Source organism: Paroedura picta, chromosome 6 (genome assembly GCF_049243985.1).
Source record: "Paroedura picta isolate Pp20150507F chromosome 6, Ppicta_v3.0, whole genome shotgun sequence".
Lineage (NCBI taxonomy): Eukaryota > Metazoa > Chordata > Lepidosauria > Squamata > Gekkonidae > Paroedura > Paroedura picta.
In genome coordinates, this window is record NC_135374.1 from 84,650,722 (window position 1) to 84,670,394 (window position 19,673).

Below are 19,673 nucleotides of genomic sequence, written 5' to 3' on the forward strand. Positions count from 1 at the left end.
TTTAGATCTCTAGTAGCACAGTAAAGGCCGTAGCCGCCCAAGATGTGCAAAATTACAGGCATCAAAGATAAAAGTAAATTTTTCATCTGGATTTATACATTTGCAGAGAAAACTACTGAACTAGCTCCCAGAAGGACCTGTGGGAAACGCTGTACAACATGGCAGTTGTACATCTTTGCCTGCTTGTCATGTTTGAACATAGACCTCCATGCAATCACATCAGCAGCACTTTAACAGAGTTTTGTTAGAACTTCACAAGGCCAAAATGTTATACCCCGAGTAGACAAAATGATGATTTCCATCATGACTAAACCTGTATATAGTGCATAAAAACACACAAACAAATTGCAAAACCTGTAGTCCTGCCTTGTCTACAGGTGGATGATGCAGAGGAACTTTGGACAAAATATAGAAAAGTATACTGAAGACCACCTGGAACTATTGAAGAACAGTCTGGCTGTACTCATCTGAGCCATGCTGACATCAGTTTAAGACCAGTGGCACCCACCTCTAAGACCAACCAAGTTTTATTCAAGGAATAAGCTCTTTACACTCTGTGGAGCTGCATTATAAATTTAGTTTTGCATAATAATTCCCAGCTCAAAGACCAGGAGATCACATCTTTCACTTTAAAACTGCAAAGCTAAAATTAGATATCGAAATGTAGAAGTTTCAGATTCTCCAGGCATTAAGGATTTTCAAAACCTGATAACACGTTGAGATACAGAAAAATCATCCATGGGAAAAGTGTTTGAAATAACTGAAATGAACCAATATAAAAGCACGTACTACTTAAAACTATCAAGGACTAAATTCATATTACAGATTAAGCTCTAAAATGAGTACAGAAAGGACAAAGTCATTCAGAATCTAGGATTAATAGAAAAGTAGAAATGTTAAGAGGATAAGCATATTCTCTTCATTCTTACAACTTCTATAATTGTCAGTCACAAGTTACCTTGAATTCTTAAACTGTACTGGATAAGTTATATTCCTTGTGTAGGACATGGACAGTTTGGTTTAGATCACCATACATCTTATTAAATCTTCTAAAATTAAAAAAAACTGAGGCATCATCATAAAATTATTTATTACAAATCACATATCACAAAAGCTAAACAAAGCTGTGTATAAAAGCCTTAACAAACAACTTGGATAAAGCACAGACTAATACAATAGGTATCAATTATGTAAATTATGCATTTTACATTGTAAAGAATATTTTTGAAATGACAATGTTTAAAATATTTAGAAACTATACAAAATCCTTCAACTTTGACTGTATAAAAAGAAAACTGAAAATGTTTTTCTTAAATCTTGACTGATTTGACAGACTAGTTATCCATTTTGATTTACAATGGTATCTCCCTGACTGTAACAGGGAATTTTCACTGATTGAAGTTCAATTTCTGCTAAAGTCTCAGATTTTAAAAAAATCCTAAATCTTTAGCCAGTATAAAGTGCTAACATAAGAGAAACACTCTTATTTACATATAGCATGTCCTGGCATTGTGGAATAAGAAGGAACACAATGACATCTGTGTTGCTTTTTAAGAAATACAAATTACACCTCAGTATAATCAGGCCAACTCTGCTGAACATCACTCAGTTTACACAAAGCTAACTTCCTTCCTAAGGCCCTGGTTCAGCATGTCTAGGAAGTGTGAGGCAGATCTTAAGGGATTGCTTGCAGAAAGGTTTTTGCCACATACTTCTTCACACTGCAGCTCCCTATAGCCCCAGAATGCAACTCCTGAGCTTTAGAGGACAAGATGTAAGAGTCAGTGGCAAGAAGCAGAATTTGGAACAATTTCACTTCTTACATGAGCTTTTCGGTGACCTGTATAGTGGGGAGGTTAAAGGCGATACAATACTTTCACCAACTTGCTCTCGTCACAGATCTTTAGGATTTAACTCCATAGCTTGTATTCTTATAATTATGTTAAACATTGCTATTGCACCCCAAATATATGAAAGACCATAACTGTTGCTACCAGTTTCATTTGAGATGTTTACAGTATTCTTGATGGTGACATTCCTTAAAGTCCTAAAATTATCTTTTAGAATCCTGAGACCTCTTACTGTTTACAGGTGAGAAAAATAATAAAACAAAATCAATACCTCCTGCCTAGATTTTCAGGAAGATACAGATTTTCAGGTGCAAGATCTGTGATCTTCTACTGTGGATTTTGTTTTTCAAGTCAATCAGAAGTGAAATTTTCTCCAATAAGTTCTGCTTTTTTTTTTTTTTTTAGTCTACCATCAAAGAACAACATTCATAGCAGGACATAGCAGTACAAGCCACAAGTCTCTACTTTTTGCTTGCATCAGGACACACTTGTTTCATGAGTCTGCATCCCTCATACAAACTGCTTATATTTTCAGAGTATGAGCACCACCAAGTTGCTACATGCTGAGAAGAATCTGGAACTTCAGAGGAAAATATCAAGCAACTATGCTTTTATCAGCTCCACTGCTCACAAAATATAATCAGCCAAATCACAGTAAAATCAGTTGGAGACTTGCTTAAATCTTTCCTACTCCATTCAGAAAGAGTTTAACCTTGGCATGACTGTGCTTTCAGTGAAAACAAGCTACCTATAATGGTAAGAAGGGTTTTTTAAAATCTATTTACAAGTTGCAAATCAGTTAAATCCATCTGAACCATCACCAAAACAAATGTTTAGATATACAACCTTTCCAATGTCAGAAAGACTAGCAGAAAAACTTTGGGCACCATCGTGTTATATACATTACAAGAGATGAATATTGAAATTATACTTATTATCACTTTATAAAAGATGGTCTTTGTGAAAGGCAGTCAATGTCATTCTTCTTGTAAAGGCAAGGAATTTACTATTGAATAATTGACTATCAAAACAGACAGCTATACAAACCTAAATGTATCTCAACTGATATTGTGGTCACCTACGAGTAACATTTGTGTCACATTTCACATTCCCATCTGCATATCAGCAAAGTTATAGAAGCTGTCTACCTCTCTGGAAGCAGATGACTTGTCTTCAGATACAAAAACCTGTTTTCAAATAAAAAGGAAAAAGATGTGATGTTTAATAAGCTCTTACAAGAAGACAGCAAGTTCTTTACTTTGCTTTTACTATCTAAGAAATGCAAACCATTAATAACCCAAACTCACAAACACATGTTCCAGCTGATTTCTTAGTTATTTCAACTAGAAATCAAAACAACTTTCACTAACTTTATTCAAGATGTTTATCTTCATAAAATACCACTGGAAGTGTATTACATTTTAAACAATTCACTCCTGCAATAATTTCAGCTGAAAATGTCCTTAACTAAAGAACTAAAGAACACTATACTATAAAGATTAAAGTAAAGGTAAAGGTATCCCCTGTGCAAGCACCGAGTCATGTCTGACCCTTGGGATGACGCTCTCCAGCGTTTTCATGGCAGCCTCAATACAGGGTGGTTTGCCAGTGCCTTCCCCAGTCATTACCGTTTTACCCCCCAGTAAGCTGGGTACTCATTCTACCGACCTCAGAAGGATGGAAGGCTGAGTCAACCTTGAGCCGGCTGCTGGGATCGAACTCCCAGCCTCATGGGCAGAGCTTTCAGACAGCCTTTCAGCTGCTTACCACTCTGCGCCACAAGAGTCTCTTATACTATAAAGATTACTTCTGGAATAATTACTGCTGTCTCAAAAAGCAAATTGCTCATTACTTTTGCAAATAACTGCAGGTCACTGAGAATGTGATTATAGAATCATAGAGTTGGAAGGGGCCATAGAGGCCATCTAGTCCAACCCCCTGCTTAACGCAGGATCAGCCCAAAGCATCCTAAAGCAGCCAAGAAAATGTGTATCCAACCTTTGCTTGAAGACTGCCAATGAGGGGGAGCTCACCACCTCCTTAGGTAGCCTATTCCACTGCTGAACTACTCTGACTGTGAAAATTTTTTTCCTGATATCTAGCCTATATAGTTTTACTTGTAGTTTAAACCCATTAAACGCGTCCTCTCCTCTGCAGCCAACAGAAACAGCATCCTGCCCTCCTCTAAGTGACAACCTTTCAAATACTTAAAGAGGGCTATCATGTCTCCTTTAAAGTGCTGCATGTTTCTTATGAACATAAGCACTGAGAAAAGTTCCCAGTGAGGTCTTCTCACTGTTAACACTGAGAATCTGGCTTTGAGACTATTATTATTTAATGCAAGCTATCCTTTTGTTTACCACAGAAACAGCTTCAGAACTCAGGACGAAGATCTTGTGAGCCAGCATAATTCAGAGGAAAACTGTGGGCCTGCACAACCTCTAATGCAATTTGTGTTCTTTAGGAACAGGAGGACTCTACCCTCTCACTCACCTTAGTACTAGTAAAGACCTTAGCAATAATGTCTTGACAGGCTGCTATGGAACCATCTCCATTGAACTCCAAAGCAATAACAGAACCTAAAAAAGAGTGATAGTGTGTTTAGGTTATCTGTTCACTACTGCCTTTAGTATGTGTATGTATTCTTCATTTCTTCATGTCTATCCATCTTTTCTTCCAAGTAATTTAGGGTAGTCTATGGTACACCCAGTGCTACCCTCACAATGAGATAAATTAAGCTGGGACACACACACAATTACACACATTTAGCAAGATCAATTAGCAAGCTTCATGGGAGAATGGTGACTTGAACCTTCTCTACACTGTATAGCATCCTTCATAGCTATGCACTTTTTAACAGTCTCCGTGATCTAGCTGTCTTCCTACTGGGAGTATTAATTTAGCACATTCACCATTCACTGCCTTTCCAGTTGTATGGGTCTCCATGACAACTCACAACAAATAATGCAACACATTAATTTGCCCTCCCTCTCACTGAAGATTTCTCCAGGCACAACTGAGCTTTCATGCAATATTTTCTTCTGCAATAGTCCTCCTACTCCCTCATGTCCACCAGGGAATCCTGGCAACAGATGACCATTCTAGAGGTCAGAGTTCCTCTTCTACTCTGAAGGACCTAGCGTAGCGTCCAGTTTCTCTTTCCTTTACAGCTGTTCTAAATGGCAGAAAAGGAATGTGATGACAGTAGTAGCCCAGGCATTCTAGCTGCCACTTCCTCTTAAATTGCAGCAGGCCCAGAGTTAAGAGACTCCTTCCCCCAGAAAGCAGAACCAGGGGAAAGGATTAGTTCTATGCAAAGGGAACAGAAATGCTTTTAAAATAAAATTTCTGCTAAGGAGAAAGAAATACTGGAATTGATGTATTCAAATAGAGATTTCTAGAAGGCTCTGCTATAAGAAAGCAAAGAGCAATGCTCATCGCCTTCTTCCCATCTTTTCTGAAGAGTTTATCCACAATCTTGATCAGTGATAGAGACAATAGTCAGTAGCAATTGTTGAGGCATTCAAATGTTAAATCATGCTAATAGTAAGTAGTGCAGGCAAGATTGGCAGGGAGACAAATTTTTCACAAAAATAAATAGGAAGCAAAGCAAGCACATTTCCTCAGAAGTTACACACACACCTCACTCCTAAGCACTGGCAGAAATATGTACTGGCTGAAAAGGACCTACATTCTTCTCTGTCCCTCATCCCCTGCACGAGTCACTGTCCTCTCCAAACCTACTCCAGGACCCTCCAAATCTTGTTTCATTTCTGATACCATGACCCTCTGAATTCAAAATGGTGAGGGGAAGAGAAGCACAAGAGGCTGCAATACATAGCATGCATTGCCAAATATTTGATTAGTACAAACTCTTATTTTTAGTTATTTTGAACCAACCGTGAACAGCAACACTAGAAAAAGGCAATTTCTCCTTCTGCCTTCTACTGTATCCTTGTGTGCCCCTCCCGCAGTTGTGTTCCTAAAGGTCAGTGGACCAAAGGGAGACCGCAGGGAACAAACTATCAGGTGGAAATGGCTGAAGTCTCCCTTTCAGTTTACACAGGCAGAAGAGCCATTCAGTCATAGAACATTAGCATAAGATCCAAGCCAAATTCCACCAAAATGTGTTGAGATTCTCTAAGTACAGCGGGCCAAATTTGATTTTATTAATCAAACTTTATTAAAGCTTTTATGCATTATGATATCCCACTACAAATGCTGCTAGGTAGAATTTCAATAAACAGAGGGTTAGACTAATCATACCTTTTTCAAGTAAAGGAATAAAGTCAGATGCTTTTTGCTGGAATACTCTTTGTGCATCATCAGCTTTCATTGGAACTTCTTTAGTCTGTACCAAGCAGAAGTCTTTTCCAGTCATCTGTTGAATTTAAACCACAATTAGTATTGCTGAATATTATTTAACATACACCTTTATGTTCTTGGAGGCAACAGCCCATGATAAGCAAATACTAATCATGTTTCCAACACTGAAGTCAGTTTTTTTATTTTGTATGCTGTACACAAATTAGCACCTCAGTCTTCTCAATTTCTTATTCACATACTTTATTCCAAAGGATAGATTCAAATGAGTAGCTGTGTTGGTCTGAAGTAGCACAATAAAATCAGAGTCCAGTAGCACCTTTAAGACCAACAAAGGTTTATTCAAGGCGTGAGCTTTCGAGTGCAAGCACTCTTTGTCAGACTAAGAACTGACCATCATAACAGTAGGAATATATAAGCAAAAGTTAATCTTGTTACATTAGTAAACTGTGTTACAGCATCCAAACACAGCCACATGATAATTCCCTGCCAAATGAGCCAATCAGATAATGGCAGGGAATTATCATGTGGCTGTGTGTCGATGCTGTGACAGTTTACTAATGTAACAGAAATAACATTTGCTTATATATTCCTACTGTTATGATGGTCAGTTCTTAGTCTGACAAAGTGTGCTTGCACTCAAAAGCTCACACTTTGAATAAACCTTTGTTGGTCTTAAAGGTGCTACTGGACTCTGATTTTATTGTCCTATTCCAAAGGATAAGCCATTGTTGAAAATGGGCATGCGTGAAGCATAAATAAGGCTTTCATGTGACTGAGATACCCAGTCACTATGCTGGGAAGATGGAAGACTTTCAGTTTGTGAGAGAGACTGACCATCAATGGAGCCGACTGCATTAAACTTTCCCTACACAATGATGCCAAGGTTTTGTTATCTAGTTTAAATTCAATTTTCATACAGATACAGTAAGAATCAGGTCAATTCTGATAATTCTTGTGTAGCACCCTCAATAGAAGCAACATCTAGCATAATGCATACTTAAAAATACACTATTACTGCTATAAAGGTGACAGCATGATTAACCATCACTTTTGCAAGTAATAAAGAAACCATTCCATTATATGAAGTTATCTAAAATACCATGAGCTATACTACAGCATTTGCAATTGAGAAATATAGGCTGAGTTAAATACAGCTCACAAATCCTTAAAATAAAAATGAATTTTTGATTAAACTTCAGCAGCCAAGTGCAAATGAATTAAATGGTCAAAGGGTACAGCTGTTTCTTTCCCATCATGTTCTACCACCCCTTCTCTGTCCTCCTTATAGCAAGCTATATTTTCCCCAAGAGCAGCAAGGAATACAATAAACAACCCACAATACACTTGTCTGAAATTAGAACTCTTGAATGCCTGCTTAGGGAGTTTCTCTCGCATTATAAATTGTACTTTATAAAGCATAGCCAAAATACTAAACAGTGGCATTGTGTAGCTTGGCCATATGAAGTTTCAATAATCAGCAGTGATCTGAAAGCTGATAATCTCCATCATTGCAACTGTCTCGAGAAAGTTCCTAACATTGCCAGATATACATCTGAAAATGCAGAGTGAGGCACAACAAAGTGCTTCTTACCTCATCAATCAACTTCCTAGCATTTGCTGTTGTATAATCCCCCGCAAAGAACACTGCCAGGCAAGACTCCTCACTGCACTTTGGACGCTGCCCCCGTGTTGTTGGAATTATGCTCTTGCTGGCATCAGTTGAAATTCTCAGAGCCTTCAGTTCTTCCGTGGTTGGAAGTGGTACTGCATCCTGAATTAGAGCATCCTCTGGTAGAAGGCCCCAATTGTTCTCTCCTGAGACTGGTGTGAAGTCATGGATATTGCTCCATGTGTTGTTGAAGATACTCAGACCAGCATCTTTTAGCTGTGAAGCCAGCTCTGGATAGTAGTACTGGAAACACCCAAACTTCATGCCAGTAGAAGATTCAATAATGGGCTGGGTGGCACAGCACAAAAACACTTCCATCTTCCTGCAGTCCCTTGTACGAAACTGTTGGCAAGCCACTATACTTTTACAGTCCTTACAGTCACGGAAAAACACACTGCCTTTTACAGGTCCTAAAAAGATTCGGCAGCCTGTACAGTCATCAATAGTGATTGTAGCTGAGTGGTCAAAGATGTAGATATTGCAGTTCTCACAGTCCTGAATAACAAACTGTTGACCTGCAACTTTCCCTGGTAAACGTCCTACTGTTTCATTCTTGAGTCCGGAAAACATATAGTCTTTTGGATCAATCTGGAAAAGAAACACAATATCATGTAGCAGGACTATATTTTATACAAGACCGACAAAATTAGGCTAATTGCACAACCATGCAGGATGAAATTCAGACTCCACATTTTCCAGAGTGTTAACTATTGTGTTACTGAAATAAGGATCTCTATTATTATTTATCAAACCTGTTACTAATTACAGCATCCTTGTCCTCCTGCATTTTTAATTAAGTGAACACTAAAAAAATACATGACAAAGTCATTCTTGATGGGTCAAACACTCAAATAGTTCTTGACTGGTTAAGTGCTCTACCCTAATCCATATCTATTATACAGGCAAAGATGGTTGTTCTGCTCCTCTCTAAAGATAAGAAATGCAAAATAAAATATGCTTACAACTAGACCAATTTCTCCTGGCATTCAATTATATTAAATGGTTCCATGAAATAAAGTATAAACAAAAACACATATAGACTTTCAGCTGTCTGTTAAAAAGCTAACAGAGAGAATGCACTATAGAATGGATTAAATATAATTCTAGCCAATTTACTATAGAAACAAATAAACAATTACTAAGTAAATTTTGGCTATTTATTTTTTACGTCTTGATTAAATATCAGAGCATTTCTTTTTTTGTTGTTTACTTACAAAATCCAGACAAATTAAAATAAAGCTACTAAAGAAGTAATGAATAATTCAGTACAGAATAAGACACAATGCATCCTAAAGAGTCTCAGAACATGAGGATGGGATAGATCTAGGTTACAGTTGCAAATACAGGAGAACATTCATCTATAGCTGTTAGGGGAAGAGGCTCTGGTTAGCAGCAAGGTTCAGGGTTCAATCCCCAGATCTTCAATTAAAACCACCAGAGAGTAGGTGTGAAAGACCCAAGACCTTGGAGAACTGCTGCCAATCTGTGTAGATAGCACTGACATTTGATTCAATAGAAGGCTGTTTCATGTAAGCTCTATGCCAGCTTCTTTGGCGTCTCTTTTCTTAGATTTGGCAACAAATGCTGCCGAAATCTCAACTTCCTCTAATACAATACAATTTACCAATTTCCTCAAAGAAGAACCAACTTCTTCCAAACCTATGACAAAAGTGACTGTAAGATTTGGACACTACACCATTCTTTGTGCACTGAAAATAATTACAACTTTGGCAAATAACCCAGTTCTTGTTGACTCATTTTTGTACAATTTCAGTATATTTTCCTAAACAGATGGATGTTTCTTCATTTTAAGCAGCCCTTTCAAATGTTGACTCCAACTAGCTAAGCATTTGCCATGAAATTCTCCATAATAGCCTGATTTGACTGCCAAGTCAGCTATTGCTAGCCTCTGATTTATGAATGGAAGCCTCTTGTGAGCTAATGAATTATCTCCCCCCCCCCATGCTCTGTTAACTGGATGCTGTACTACTAGAGAGAGGTAATTCAAATTTATTTTAATACAGCACTGCGGCCAGATAAGTAGAGAGAGATAAAACATGATATGTGTATTTAAAGCAGTGTCTTGCTAATGTCTCACTGTAATTTTTTAATTACTAGGTTTCTGCTCCTAAATCACAAATAGGTAATTCAAGTACAAGAAGGTTTCAATAGGATCATTCACTTTAATCTTTCTTGCGTACACAACTTACTTTCACGATCGGAAATCTAAATGGACAGTTTAAAATATTTCTCAGAATGTGTATGAACTGAATTGGATAACTTTGTAGATTACTGTCTTATCTGATGAAAGTACATATGCTCTAAAATCTTCTAAACAGAAATAACAAGTAATATTTATGGAATTCCCTGTATTCAGCTAACTTAAAGGGGAACTAAGAACTACAAAGAAAGTGAAGTTATGAATCTACTGGTTATTGTTGTGTGTGTATATCTCATCTACAGGTAAAGCAAAAACACTGCAATCAAGGAAGCTAAAGACATAAGGGACACAGATTTCAAAAGCAGATGGCTACATCAGTTTATTCAAAAGACTATCTTAAGTATAAAAGTTGCAGAACACAAAAGTAGGAAAACTGATTAACACCATCTCTAGCTCTATATGTACGCCCATTTCTCTCTCATATACACTGTTTAAATCATGAGAACACCATTTTATGCCTTGTATTTGTAGCTTTAATTTGTGGATACAGCTAACATGGGCAAATTAACTTTTATTAATTTAAAACAACTCGCTGAACACTTGTTCCATGGAGGAATCTTTGATGAAGAGAGCATCTATTTAGGATTATGTCACAATACCTGTTAGTATGTAAAAAGGTCACAGGACCCTTAGCAAGCAGTTTCCTTAATCTTCATTCCAATCCTCCCCCACCCCAGCCATCAGTTTTAGAATAATTAAACCCATGGCTTGCTGTAATCCACTTGAAGGCTTTAGATGCTACATGAGGGAAACTGGATGAGGTTAACTACAAAAACTGAAAGGACACAATTTGCATCTATCTAATTTACAGAACTGAATTAGACTAGTTTCCCCTTCTCTTTTTTACTGCTTCTTCCATTTGAAAAACCTATTATAAATCCAAATAATCGTACTGCACCTGCATATCCTATCACAAGACACTGAGTTCAAAAACACACTTCTAACAGCCTGCACAAGAACTGGGGTAGATAAAACAAAATTAATTCAAAATTTATGTTTTGTCTTAAAATTACAGAACTTCCAGCTCAAAGAGTTCAACTTTTAGATGAGGAGTGCACTATTTTTCTAGTCAGACTGACTTTTATCATATGGTCTACCAAAGTACTTCAGGAACCTTTGTTTTAGATACTGAAGAGAGCCAGCAATCAGCTAGTGATTCCAGTACTTAAAGAGAGCCAGCGTGATGTAGTGTTTGGACTGATATCCAGGTCCTATTGTGCCAAGACCTTCTTGGGCCATCCAGTCAGTCAGTCAGTCTAATCCACTTCACAAGACTGTTGTTGTGATGATGCTGTGGGGCCAGCCTATAAATCTTTTTCTGAGAGTCGACATGTTCATAAAACGTTTAGAATTTTAGTATTAAAAAAGCAAGTATGTCGGCCACTTCTCCAAGTCCAGCTGTTCTCATTTATATATAAACCATTTTCCTTGATTTTTACTGTTTAAGCACTCATTTAGCACAACATCCAAGAAAATGATACTATCCAACAGTGTCATAGAACAAGCATCTATTAACATTCTACCACAGCCTCAGCTTTAATTTAAAAGTTCTTTCATTGTCTATGGTTTTTTCTACACTGCCCTAACACTGCACCTTAAATCTCAGTCCTTAGTAATGTGACCATATAGCTTTTGTTATTGGAATGTGCTCATTATATTGTCTGTTAGGCAATTCATTCTTCACAAGAATTCTTTATTTTATTTTGGACAATGTGTCTATAATGTAATGTCAGTAATATGTAATGTGATTTCCACTTTAACAAAAATTATCATATGGCACAATATGGCTTAATTTGGATATTATGACACAGTTCACTAATTTGCAACAATTTACTTTTGCCTTATATCTGTACACTTACGATCCTTGTTCCATTTAGTCTGAGGAAGAGTGCATGTACTTAAAAGCTCACACCTTGAAAAAATCTTTCTTAGTCTTAAAGGTACTACTGGACTCAATTTTTGTTGTGCATTCTTCACAAGGTAAGTGCTGTTTTTGAAGCAAGATCTTGTAGCCAATCATATGCAATTAGTCAACTTGCACAATACTAATACCTTCAGAGACATATATAAATCAGTAAACCAGGGTGGGCAAACTGTGGGTCTCCAGATATCCATGGATTACAATTATCATGAGCCCCTACCAGCATGCATGTAGTCTGTGGACATCTGGAGAGCCAGTTTGGCCACCCCTGCAATAAACCATTTTTTATCACCACATGAGGAAGTAAGTTCAAGGTGACATGGAAGTTCTCGAAGATGAAATCAGCAAAGAAAAAAATGCAAGACCTTAACATGAGTCAAGTGTACCATACTGACACATTTCCTCAAGTTTTCAATCCAAATGACAGTTAAAGCAAAAGATCTTGAGGGCAAAGGGAAATAGTATATACAATTTTAAATAGAGGCTTGTATCAAGTTGTGGAAAATATACTGTTAGTTACCAACAAACAAAGACTCCTATGGGAATGACAACAGCTTTTGCCACAGCTAACACAGCAGCCTCATTCCCTAGACAAAAGGGAAGACTAGGGGGAAAGCATTATGAAATTACAGTTATAACTTGCGTCAAAAACACACAAGCAAGCACAGTTCTATAGTCCTATTGATTTTATTTACAGAATTTGTAACCCACATCCCCACCCTTACATCAGCCACTGAGGCAAGATAGAACTCTGCCAACAGAGCAGACACACTGTGATAGTTAATCTGTGTTGGTGATAATAAAATACTGCTATGAGAAGGTGGTACTATTTCTAGGCTCCCAGACTAGTTGTGGAGATGAAATGGAGAAGAGAAGAACTATATAAGCCACCTTCAGTCCTCATCAGGAAGAAAGGTGGGGTATAACTTAAGTAAATATATAAACATATATGGATGTGTATATTTATTTTATTGTAATAACCCTGACATCTTAAAGACTACCAGATAGTATCTAAAGTGTCACAAGATGACTTTAATACACTAATATCTGCACTCCTCTAAATGAACTGGGGCAGGGGTAAAAGAGGTGATCCCCCCACAAACACACTGAACAAGAGAGATGGGAAGTGTAAGTGAAAGGCAAATGCAGACATCCCATTGGGCTCAGAAGTCCTGGAAAGGAGCAGAAAATAAACCCATCAACGTTGCAGCAACCAACTCAACACCCCACACGCCCCTATATTACTAACACTAACGTTCTGGTTGAAACCAGAACCCCAACATGAGCCGGAAAATACTGGGAGGAAATCTGTTGAGAAAGGGGATGCACTTTCGATTCCTCCCCCGTCCGCCCGAGCAGGCAGCCGGGAGCTTGCAGGGCGTCGAGGGCCAGCACTAACCCCAGGCGCTTCCCGGAGGACGCGAGGATGCCGCCCGAAGCGCGCAGGAGCCCGGCCCTCGAGGTCCGCTCCGACTGCCGTCCACGACAGGCACGGGCGGCTCCCGTGCAGAGGCGCGAGGAAGAAGCCAGGCGGGAGGCGAAGGGAAGGAGCGGCGGGTCCTGGCGGAGGGCAGGGCTCAAGGGGTGGGAAGGGAAGGGAAGGGGGCGAGTCCCCTCGAGGGTCGCCCTGCCCTGGCCGGAGGGGCGGCTGCTCGAGAGGCGAGAGAGGAATGGCGGTTCACCTTGGCTCGCTGGTCCCAACTGTACTGCGGCTGCTTCTCGGCTCCCGGGTCGCCGGCGGCATTCCGGTCCCCGCTCTCAGCGCCCAGCGGCGGCTCTTTGGCCTCTTTCCTCCTCTTGGAGAAGAAGCAGCCCATGGTCGCCCTGCCGCTCCGCTCCGCGCACGATGCCCTCGGCCGCTTCCGCCAGCCGCCCGAATGAACCGCGCCCGGCCCCGCCCGCCGTACTTAACGCTCGCTTCCGGCTTCTCCCGCCTCTGTCTCCCGGGGCGACAGCCGCTCTCGGCGTCGGGCTAATCCGCGACCAATAGGAGCTCGGCGCTTCCCGTCAGTCAAGAGCGCGGATCGAATCCTGCTCTTCTCCCCGCCTCCCTCCCTCCCTCCCCCACCATTCCGGCTGTGGAGGCGGAGTGAGGTCGTTTGTAAAGGTCCTGACTGAGAGGATCTTCAGCCGTACCCGTTGACGTTTGGTGCCTCTCCGGAACGGGGACGTAGAAAGACAGTTATCTGAAGAGTTACTCCAGTCACGGAAGCCTTTCTAGTATGAGGGAAGGACGGTCATTCAGGGCAGAAGCGGCTGCATCTCTGTGCCCCATAGCCGAGCAGTGGTTTCGAAATATCGCAGCAAAGAATGCACGATTAGAGAGATTGCCGTAGCAAACCAAAAATTGAGTCCTATAACACCTTTTAAACCAACACAGTGCGTGCACTCTTCCTCAGACTGAAGGGATCAGACAAAAATAAATTCATGGCAAATTAGTAAACTGTATCATAATAATGCATTTGAAAGCTCACACCTTGAATAAATCGGTGTTGGTCTTAAAGGTGTTACTGAACTCAATTTTTGGTTTGCCACAAAGGAGAACAAAATAAATTGCAAACAGCAAAGAACAAAGCATTAAGTGTACTGAAGCAAAAATAAGCCGGAGTTCTGCATCACTTTAAAAACAATGAAGTTATAAAGAAAAAAATGTAAACAGAACTATTAATGAAAAACAAACTGACGTGATTGTGTTAAATTTATTTTATTTTTATTTTTATTTATCATACTTCTATACCGCCCTCCCCGGAGGCTCAGGGCGGTTTACATTATAACAAGGAACCTTACATAAAACAGTCTGTAAAACATATACATCAATAACCAACAATTGCAACCAAACACAACACAGTATAACAGTAAACAGTTGTGATACAAACAGGTCCAGGGCTTGTTGATGGGATTCTGAGGGGGGTGGTTTATTGATTGAATTCTGAGGGGGGGTGGGGGGGGAGCAGGGGCCCTTGGTCGCTGTTGATTACGTCTTGTTGTTGTTATGTGCGAAGTCGTGTCCGACCCATCGCGACCCCATGGACAATGATCCTCCAGGCCTTCCTGTCCTCTACCATTCCCCGGAGTCCATTTAAGCTTGCACCTACTGCTTCAGTGACTCCATCCAGCCACCTCATTCTCTGTCGTCCCCTTCTTCTTTTGCCCTCAATCGCTCCCAGCATTAGGCTCTTCTCCAGGGAGTCCTTCCTTCTCATGAGGTGGCCAAAGTATTTGAGTTTCATCTTCAGGATCTGGCCTCCTAAAGAGCAGTCAGGGCTGATCTCCTCTAGGACTGACCGGTTTGTTCGCCTTGCAGTCCAAGGGACTCGCAAGAGTCTTCTCCAGCACCAGAGTTCAAAAGCTTCAATTCTTTGATGCTCGGCCTTCCTTATGGTCCAACTTTCGCAGCCATACATTGCAACTGGGAATACCATAGCCTTGACTAAACGCACTTTTGTTGGCAGGGTGATGTCTCTGCTTTTTAGGATGCTGTCTAGATTTGCCATAGCTTTCCTCCCCAGGAGCAAGCGTCTTTTAATTTCTTTGCTGCAGTCCCCATCTGCAGTGATCTTGGAGCCCAGGAAAATAAAATCTGTCACTATCTCCATTTCTTCCCCATCTATTTGCCAGGAATTGAGAGGGCCGGATGCCATGATCTTTGTTTTCTTGATGTTGAGTTTCAAGCCAACTTTTGCACTCTCCTCCTTCACCCGCATCAACAGGCTCTTTAGATTACGTCTGGTCTCGGCCAAATGCCTGATGGAGGAGCTCCTTCTTGCAGGCCCTGCGGAACTGTTTAAGCTCCGTCAGGGCCCTGATCTCTTCTGGGAGCTCGTTCCACCAGGTAGGGGCCAGAACAGAGAATGCTCTGGCCCTGGTCGAGACCAGACGGACTTCTTTAGGGCCAGGGATCTAATCTAATGATAATTAACAAACGACAAATGTAGATTTGCAATAGCAGTAATTAGGGCTAAAACAATTCCTATGTTTTGCTAAACAATGGAAATCCAATGAAGCAACCTTAGAATCTGGCATCAATTGATCTGACCTGTTACTATATATTCTTGGCAGTGGCTCTCCAAGATCTCAGTTGTTCTGAGCCTCGCTCTTCCTTTTTAAAAACTGAAGATGGTATTGATTAAGCCTGCAGTCTTCTTTATGCAAATCCTGCCTATGATAGGCCTATAACTCTTTTCCATTATTAAGTATGTTGTTATGCACTTATCTGATCACATTCTACAAATATGCCATGTGCATTTTATTCAGATGATGAGATGAAATAGGTCAGGCTGAAAGAGACACACATCTAAACCTGGATCTCCAGCATCCAAATTGTTACTGTCTTATATGCACTTACTTAGGAATAAACTCTATTGGACACATATATGACAAAACAGTTCATTCTTTAAAAATCAAAATTCTACTATTGTGTGTATTCTGTGGTGAGCTTAAGCAATGCATTATAGCATTAGTAAATGAAACCAAGGCATTCAAAATTTAAAATTATATCTGTCTAATGTTAAGAGACTGGGGAAATGCAACTATATCTCTTTTAAGCTATTTACAAAATTTAATTTGAATAAGAAGTAATGTTAGCAGCCTGCTGCCATGGCTCCTGGAGCTGTTGAGAGTGATAGTTACCACATTATCCTGTGTATCAGATGGTCAGCAAAGAGACAGCAGACTGCTACCACACATAGCTAGTTAAGCTGGCAGAAAATATCTTTATTTGTAATAAAAGGCTAATGTTGTGCTGCGTTTAAGAGTGTCAGACTAAACTCTGCGAGACACAGGTTCAAATCCTCATTCAGCCATGAAACTCACAGTGTGACCATGGAGTAGACACTCTCCTTCATTTTAACCTAATCTCACAGGATTGCTGTGGGGGAAATCAAGGAGGGAGAACAATGTACATTGTTTTCACCCCCAGTGTTCTCAGCTCCTTGGAGGAAAGTACAAAATAAATAACTGCTGTTTGAATATAAGGGCGTTATAGCCTGTTGGCTGGCCATTTCTTTGATAGGTGGATGGCTGGTAAACGGTCTAGGATGAATGGCTAATTGTCAGTGGGAGCAAATGGAAGGAAATGCCGTTCTGATTGTTGAGGACCTCTGTGGGTTTCTAGTCAGAAGTTGGTGGGAAATTAGGGCATTGGCTTTAGCTGCAGGCTGCACAAATTGTTCTCTAACACCCTGTGCTGTCTGCCTTTAAGTGTGCCTTTTATTTTTTTACCTTAAGGCCAAGCAAGACACTACTCTTGCAATCAGAGCATTACATAACAATAGGATCAAATTGTAAAAACAATTACCAATATAAAATGGTTTGGGGAGTGGAGATAGATGCCTGGATACTCTTTACTATCTCATAAGGCAGTCCTATATGGAATTACTTTAGTTGTAGCCCATTAATTTTAATAGACAAGCAGTTTGATCTTGTGCATTTGTACTCCTATTGTGTACTTCCAAGAAGAGGCTTGAAGGTGCTTTACTTTGCATAAGATTATTTTACCATTATGTCTTAACACTAATTTGGTTCTTTTTACCATTTAGTCATCATACACATATAAACCTTAAAATATCAAAACAGAATATTACCAGCAACAAGAAAAATAACATACGTTTTTAGTATTATCTGATTCAGCAGAATACTTGGTAAACATTACACATTTGGTTAGTGAAGTACTGCTAGTGGACTCTGAGGAATTAATTACTCTGTTGTTCATAATACCAGTAGTCAAGGGACAAATAAGGAAAGGACACAAACAAATATTTAATAATTTGCAATATCTAAATCTGATGCAGATTCAGGTGAGCAGCGGTGTTGGTCTGAAGCACCAGAGTTTAATTCACTGACACCTTTAAGACCAACAAAGTTTTATTCAAGGTATGAGCTTTTCTGTGCATAAAACTTTGTTGGCCTGAAAGGTGCCACTGGATTTGATGTATTAATCCTTAGCATGTATCTAGTGATTTTTAAAGTGTTCAGATCCTTGTGTTGTTCCAGTAATCCTTATAATACCACTATCAGGCTAGTCAGTAATTATCTCCATATATGTCACAGAAGAATAAGGATTTATGTTTACTTCATTTTACAGAATTGACACCCTACCTTTCTGCTCCTACAAGAGCCACTGAAGTGGTTAACAAATTAAAACATACCTAATAACATTAAATCACATATTAAAAATCATTAATACCAACAACAAACACACACCATTAAAACAAGACCAGTGCTAAAATGCACACAATTGTTTGTTTTTTAATTAAAACATCGGGCAGAAAGAAGGGATCACCGAAGAAAGGCCATACAAAAATCTTTAAAAACAAAAAAAGTCTTCATCTTATGGCAGAAGTTGGCAATAGAAGGGGCAGAAAGAATTACCAGCTCTGGGCGGAGAAATATATGGACATTTTGTGGATGGAGCCTGGGAAGGGTGTGGTTTGAGGAGAACAGAGATCTCAGCAGGGTACAATGCCATCGAGTCTACCCTCCAAAGCAGCCATTTTCTACAGGGGATCTGATCTCTCATCTGGGGATCAATTCCAATAGCAGAAAATCTCCAGGCCCCACCTGAAGATTGGTAACCCTAGGCAGAGATGTCTCTCTGAGGGAGAATTCCAAAGTTTTGGTGCCAAGACTCCAAAGGCCCTCTCCTGAGTTGTCACACACATACCCCATCTCAGAAGCTGGGGGAGAGCTGAAGCAGCACCTCAGAAGATGACCGTATAGGTTAAAGGTATCCCCTGTGCAAGCACCAAGTCATGTCTGACCCTTGAGGTGACGCCCTCCAGCGTTTTCATGGCAGACTCAATACAGGGTGGTTTACCAGTGCCTTCCCCAGTCATTACCGTTTTACCCCCCAGCAAGCTGGGTACTCATTTTACCGACCTCGGAAGGATGGAAGGCTGAGTCAACCTTGAGCCAGCTACTGGGATCGAACTCCCAACCTCATGGACAGACAGCTTCAGACAGCATTTCTGCCGCTTACCATTCTGCGCCACAAGAAGTTCATACCATATAGGTTAGGTAGGTTCATAAGGGAGTAGGCAGTCTTCCAGGTATGTTGGTCTCAAACTATATAACGATGAAGTGATTAATTGCCCTAACAAACTATAAACTAACAACTGAGCTAAGATTTGAAGTAGAGAAGAGCTGTTTTTTTATACCCTGCTTTCGACTACTGGAAAGTTGCTTACAAACACCTTTCCCTTCCTTCCCCCACAACAGACACCCTGTGAGATACGGGGGCTAAGAGAGCACTAAGAGCATTACTCTGTGAGAACAGACTTAAGAGAACTGTGACTAGCCCAAGGTCATCCAACTGGCTGCACGTGGAGAAGTAGGGAAACAAACATGGATTAGATGCCACCCCAGTAATGACTGGGGAAGGCACTGGCAAGGCCACCCTGTATTGAGTCTGCCATGAAAACACTGGAGGGCATCACCCCAAGGGTCAGACATGACTCAGTGCTTGCACAGGGGATACCTTTACTTACTCTTTAATCACTTGACAACACTGACACCTAGGGCAGCTCCTGCATCAGGCCCCTCAAGTTCCTGACAATTGTTTCCTTTACAAATGCAATGAAATCACTGGTTTTAAACTGGTGTAACTGCACAGTATCACAGTTAGAGAATGCGTGTGGGCTGCTAGGCACTCCCTCTTTCCTCAAATGATTCGTCACCACTTACCCATAC

The 19,673-nt window shown here is 40.1% G+C and overlaps 1 protein-coding gene across 1 annotated transcript; it reads right to left on the minus strand.

The window, feature by feature from the left end:
• Nucleotides 1-1,071: 1,071 nt before the first annotated feature.
• On the minus strand, nt 1,072-13,905 carry RP2 (RP2 activator of ARL3 GTPase). Its single transcript, XM_077343390.1, has 5 exons — nt 13,670-13,905; nt 7,768-8,433; nt 6,117-6,231; nt 4,344-4,429; nt 1,072-3,037 (listed from the first exon to the last, which is right to left on the minus strand). The coding sequence occupies exons 1-5, from the start codon at nt 13,802-13,804 to the stop codon at nt 2,954-2,956; spliced, it is 1,086 nt and encodes a 361-aa protein (XP_077199505.1). The 5' UTR covers nt 13,805-13,905; the 3' UTR covers nt 1,072-2,953.
• Between the last annotated feature and the right edge of the window lie 5,768 nt (nt 13,906-19,673).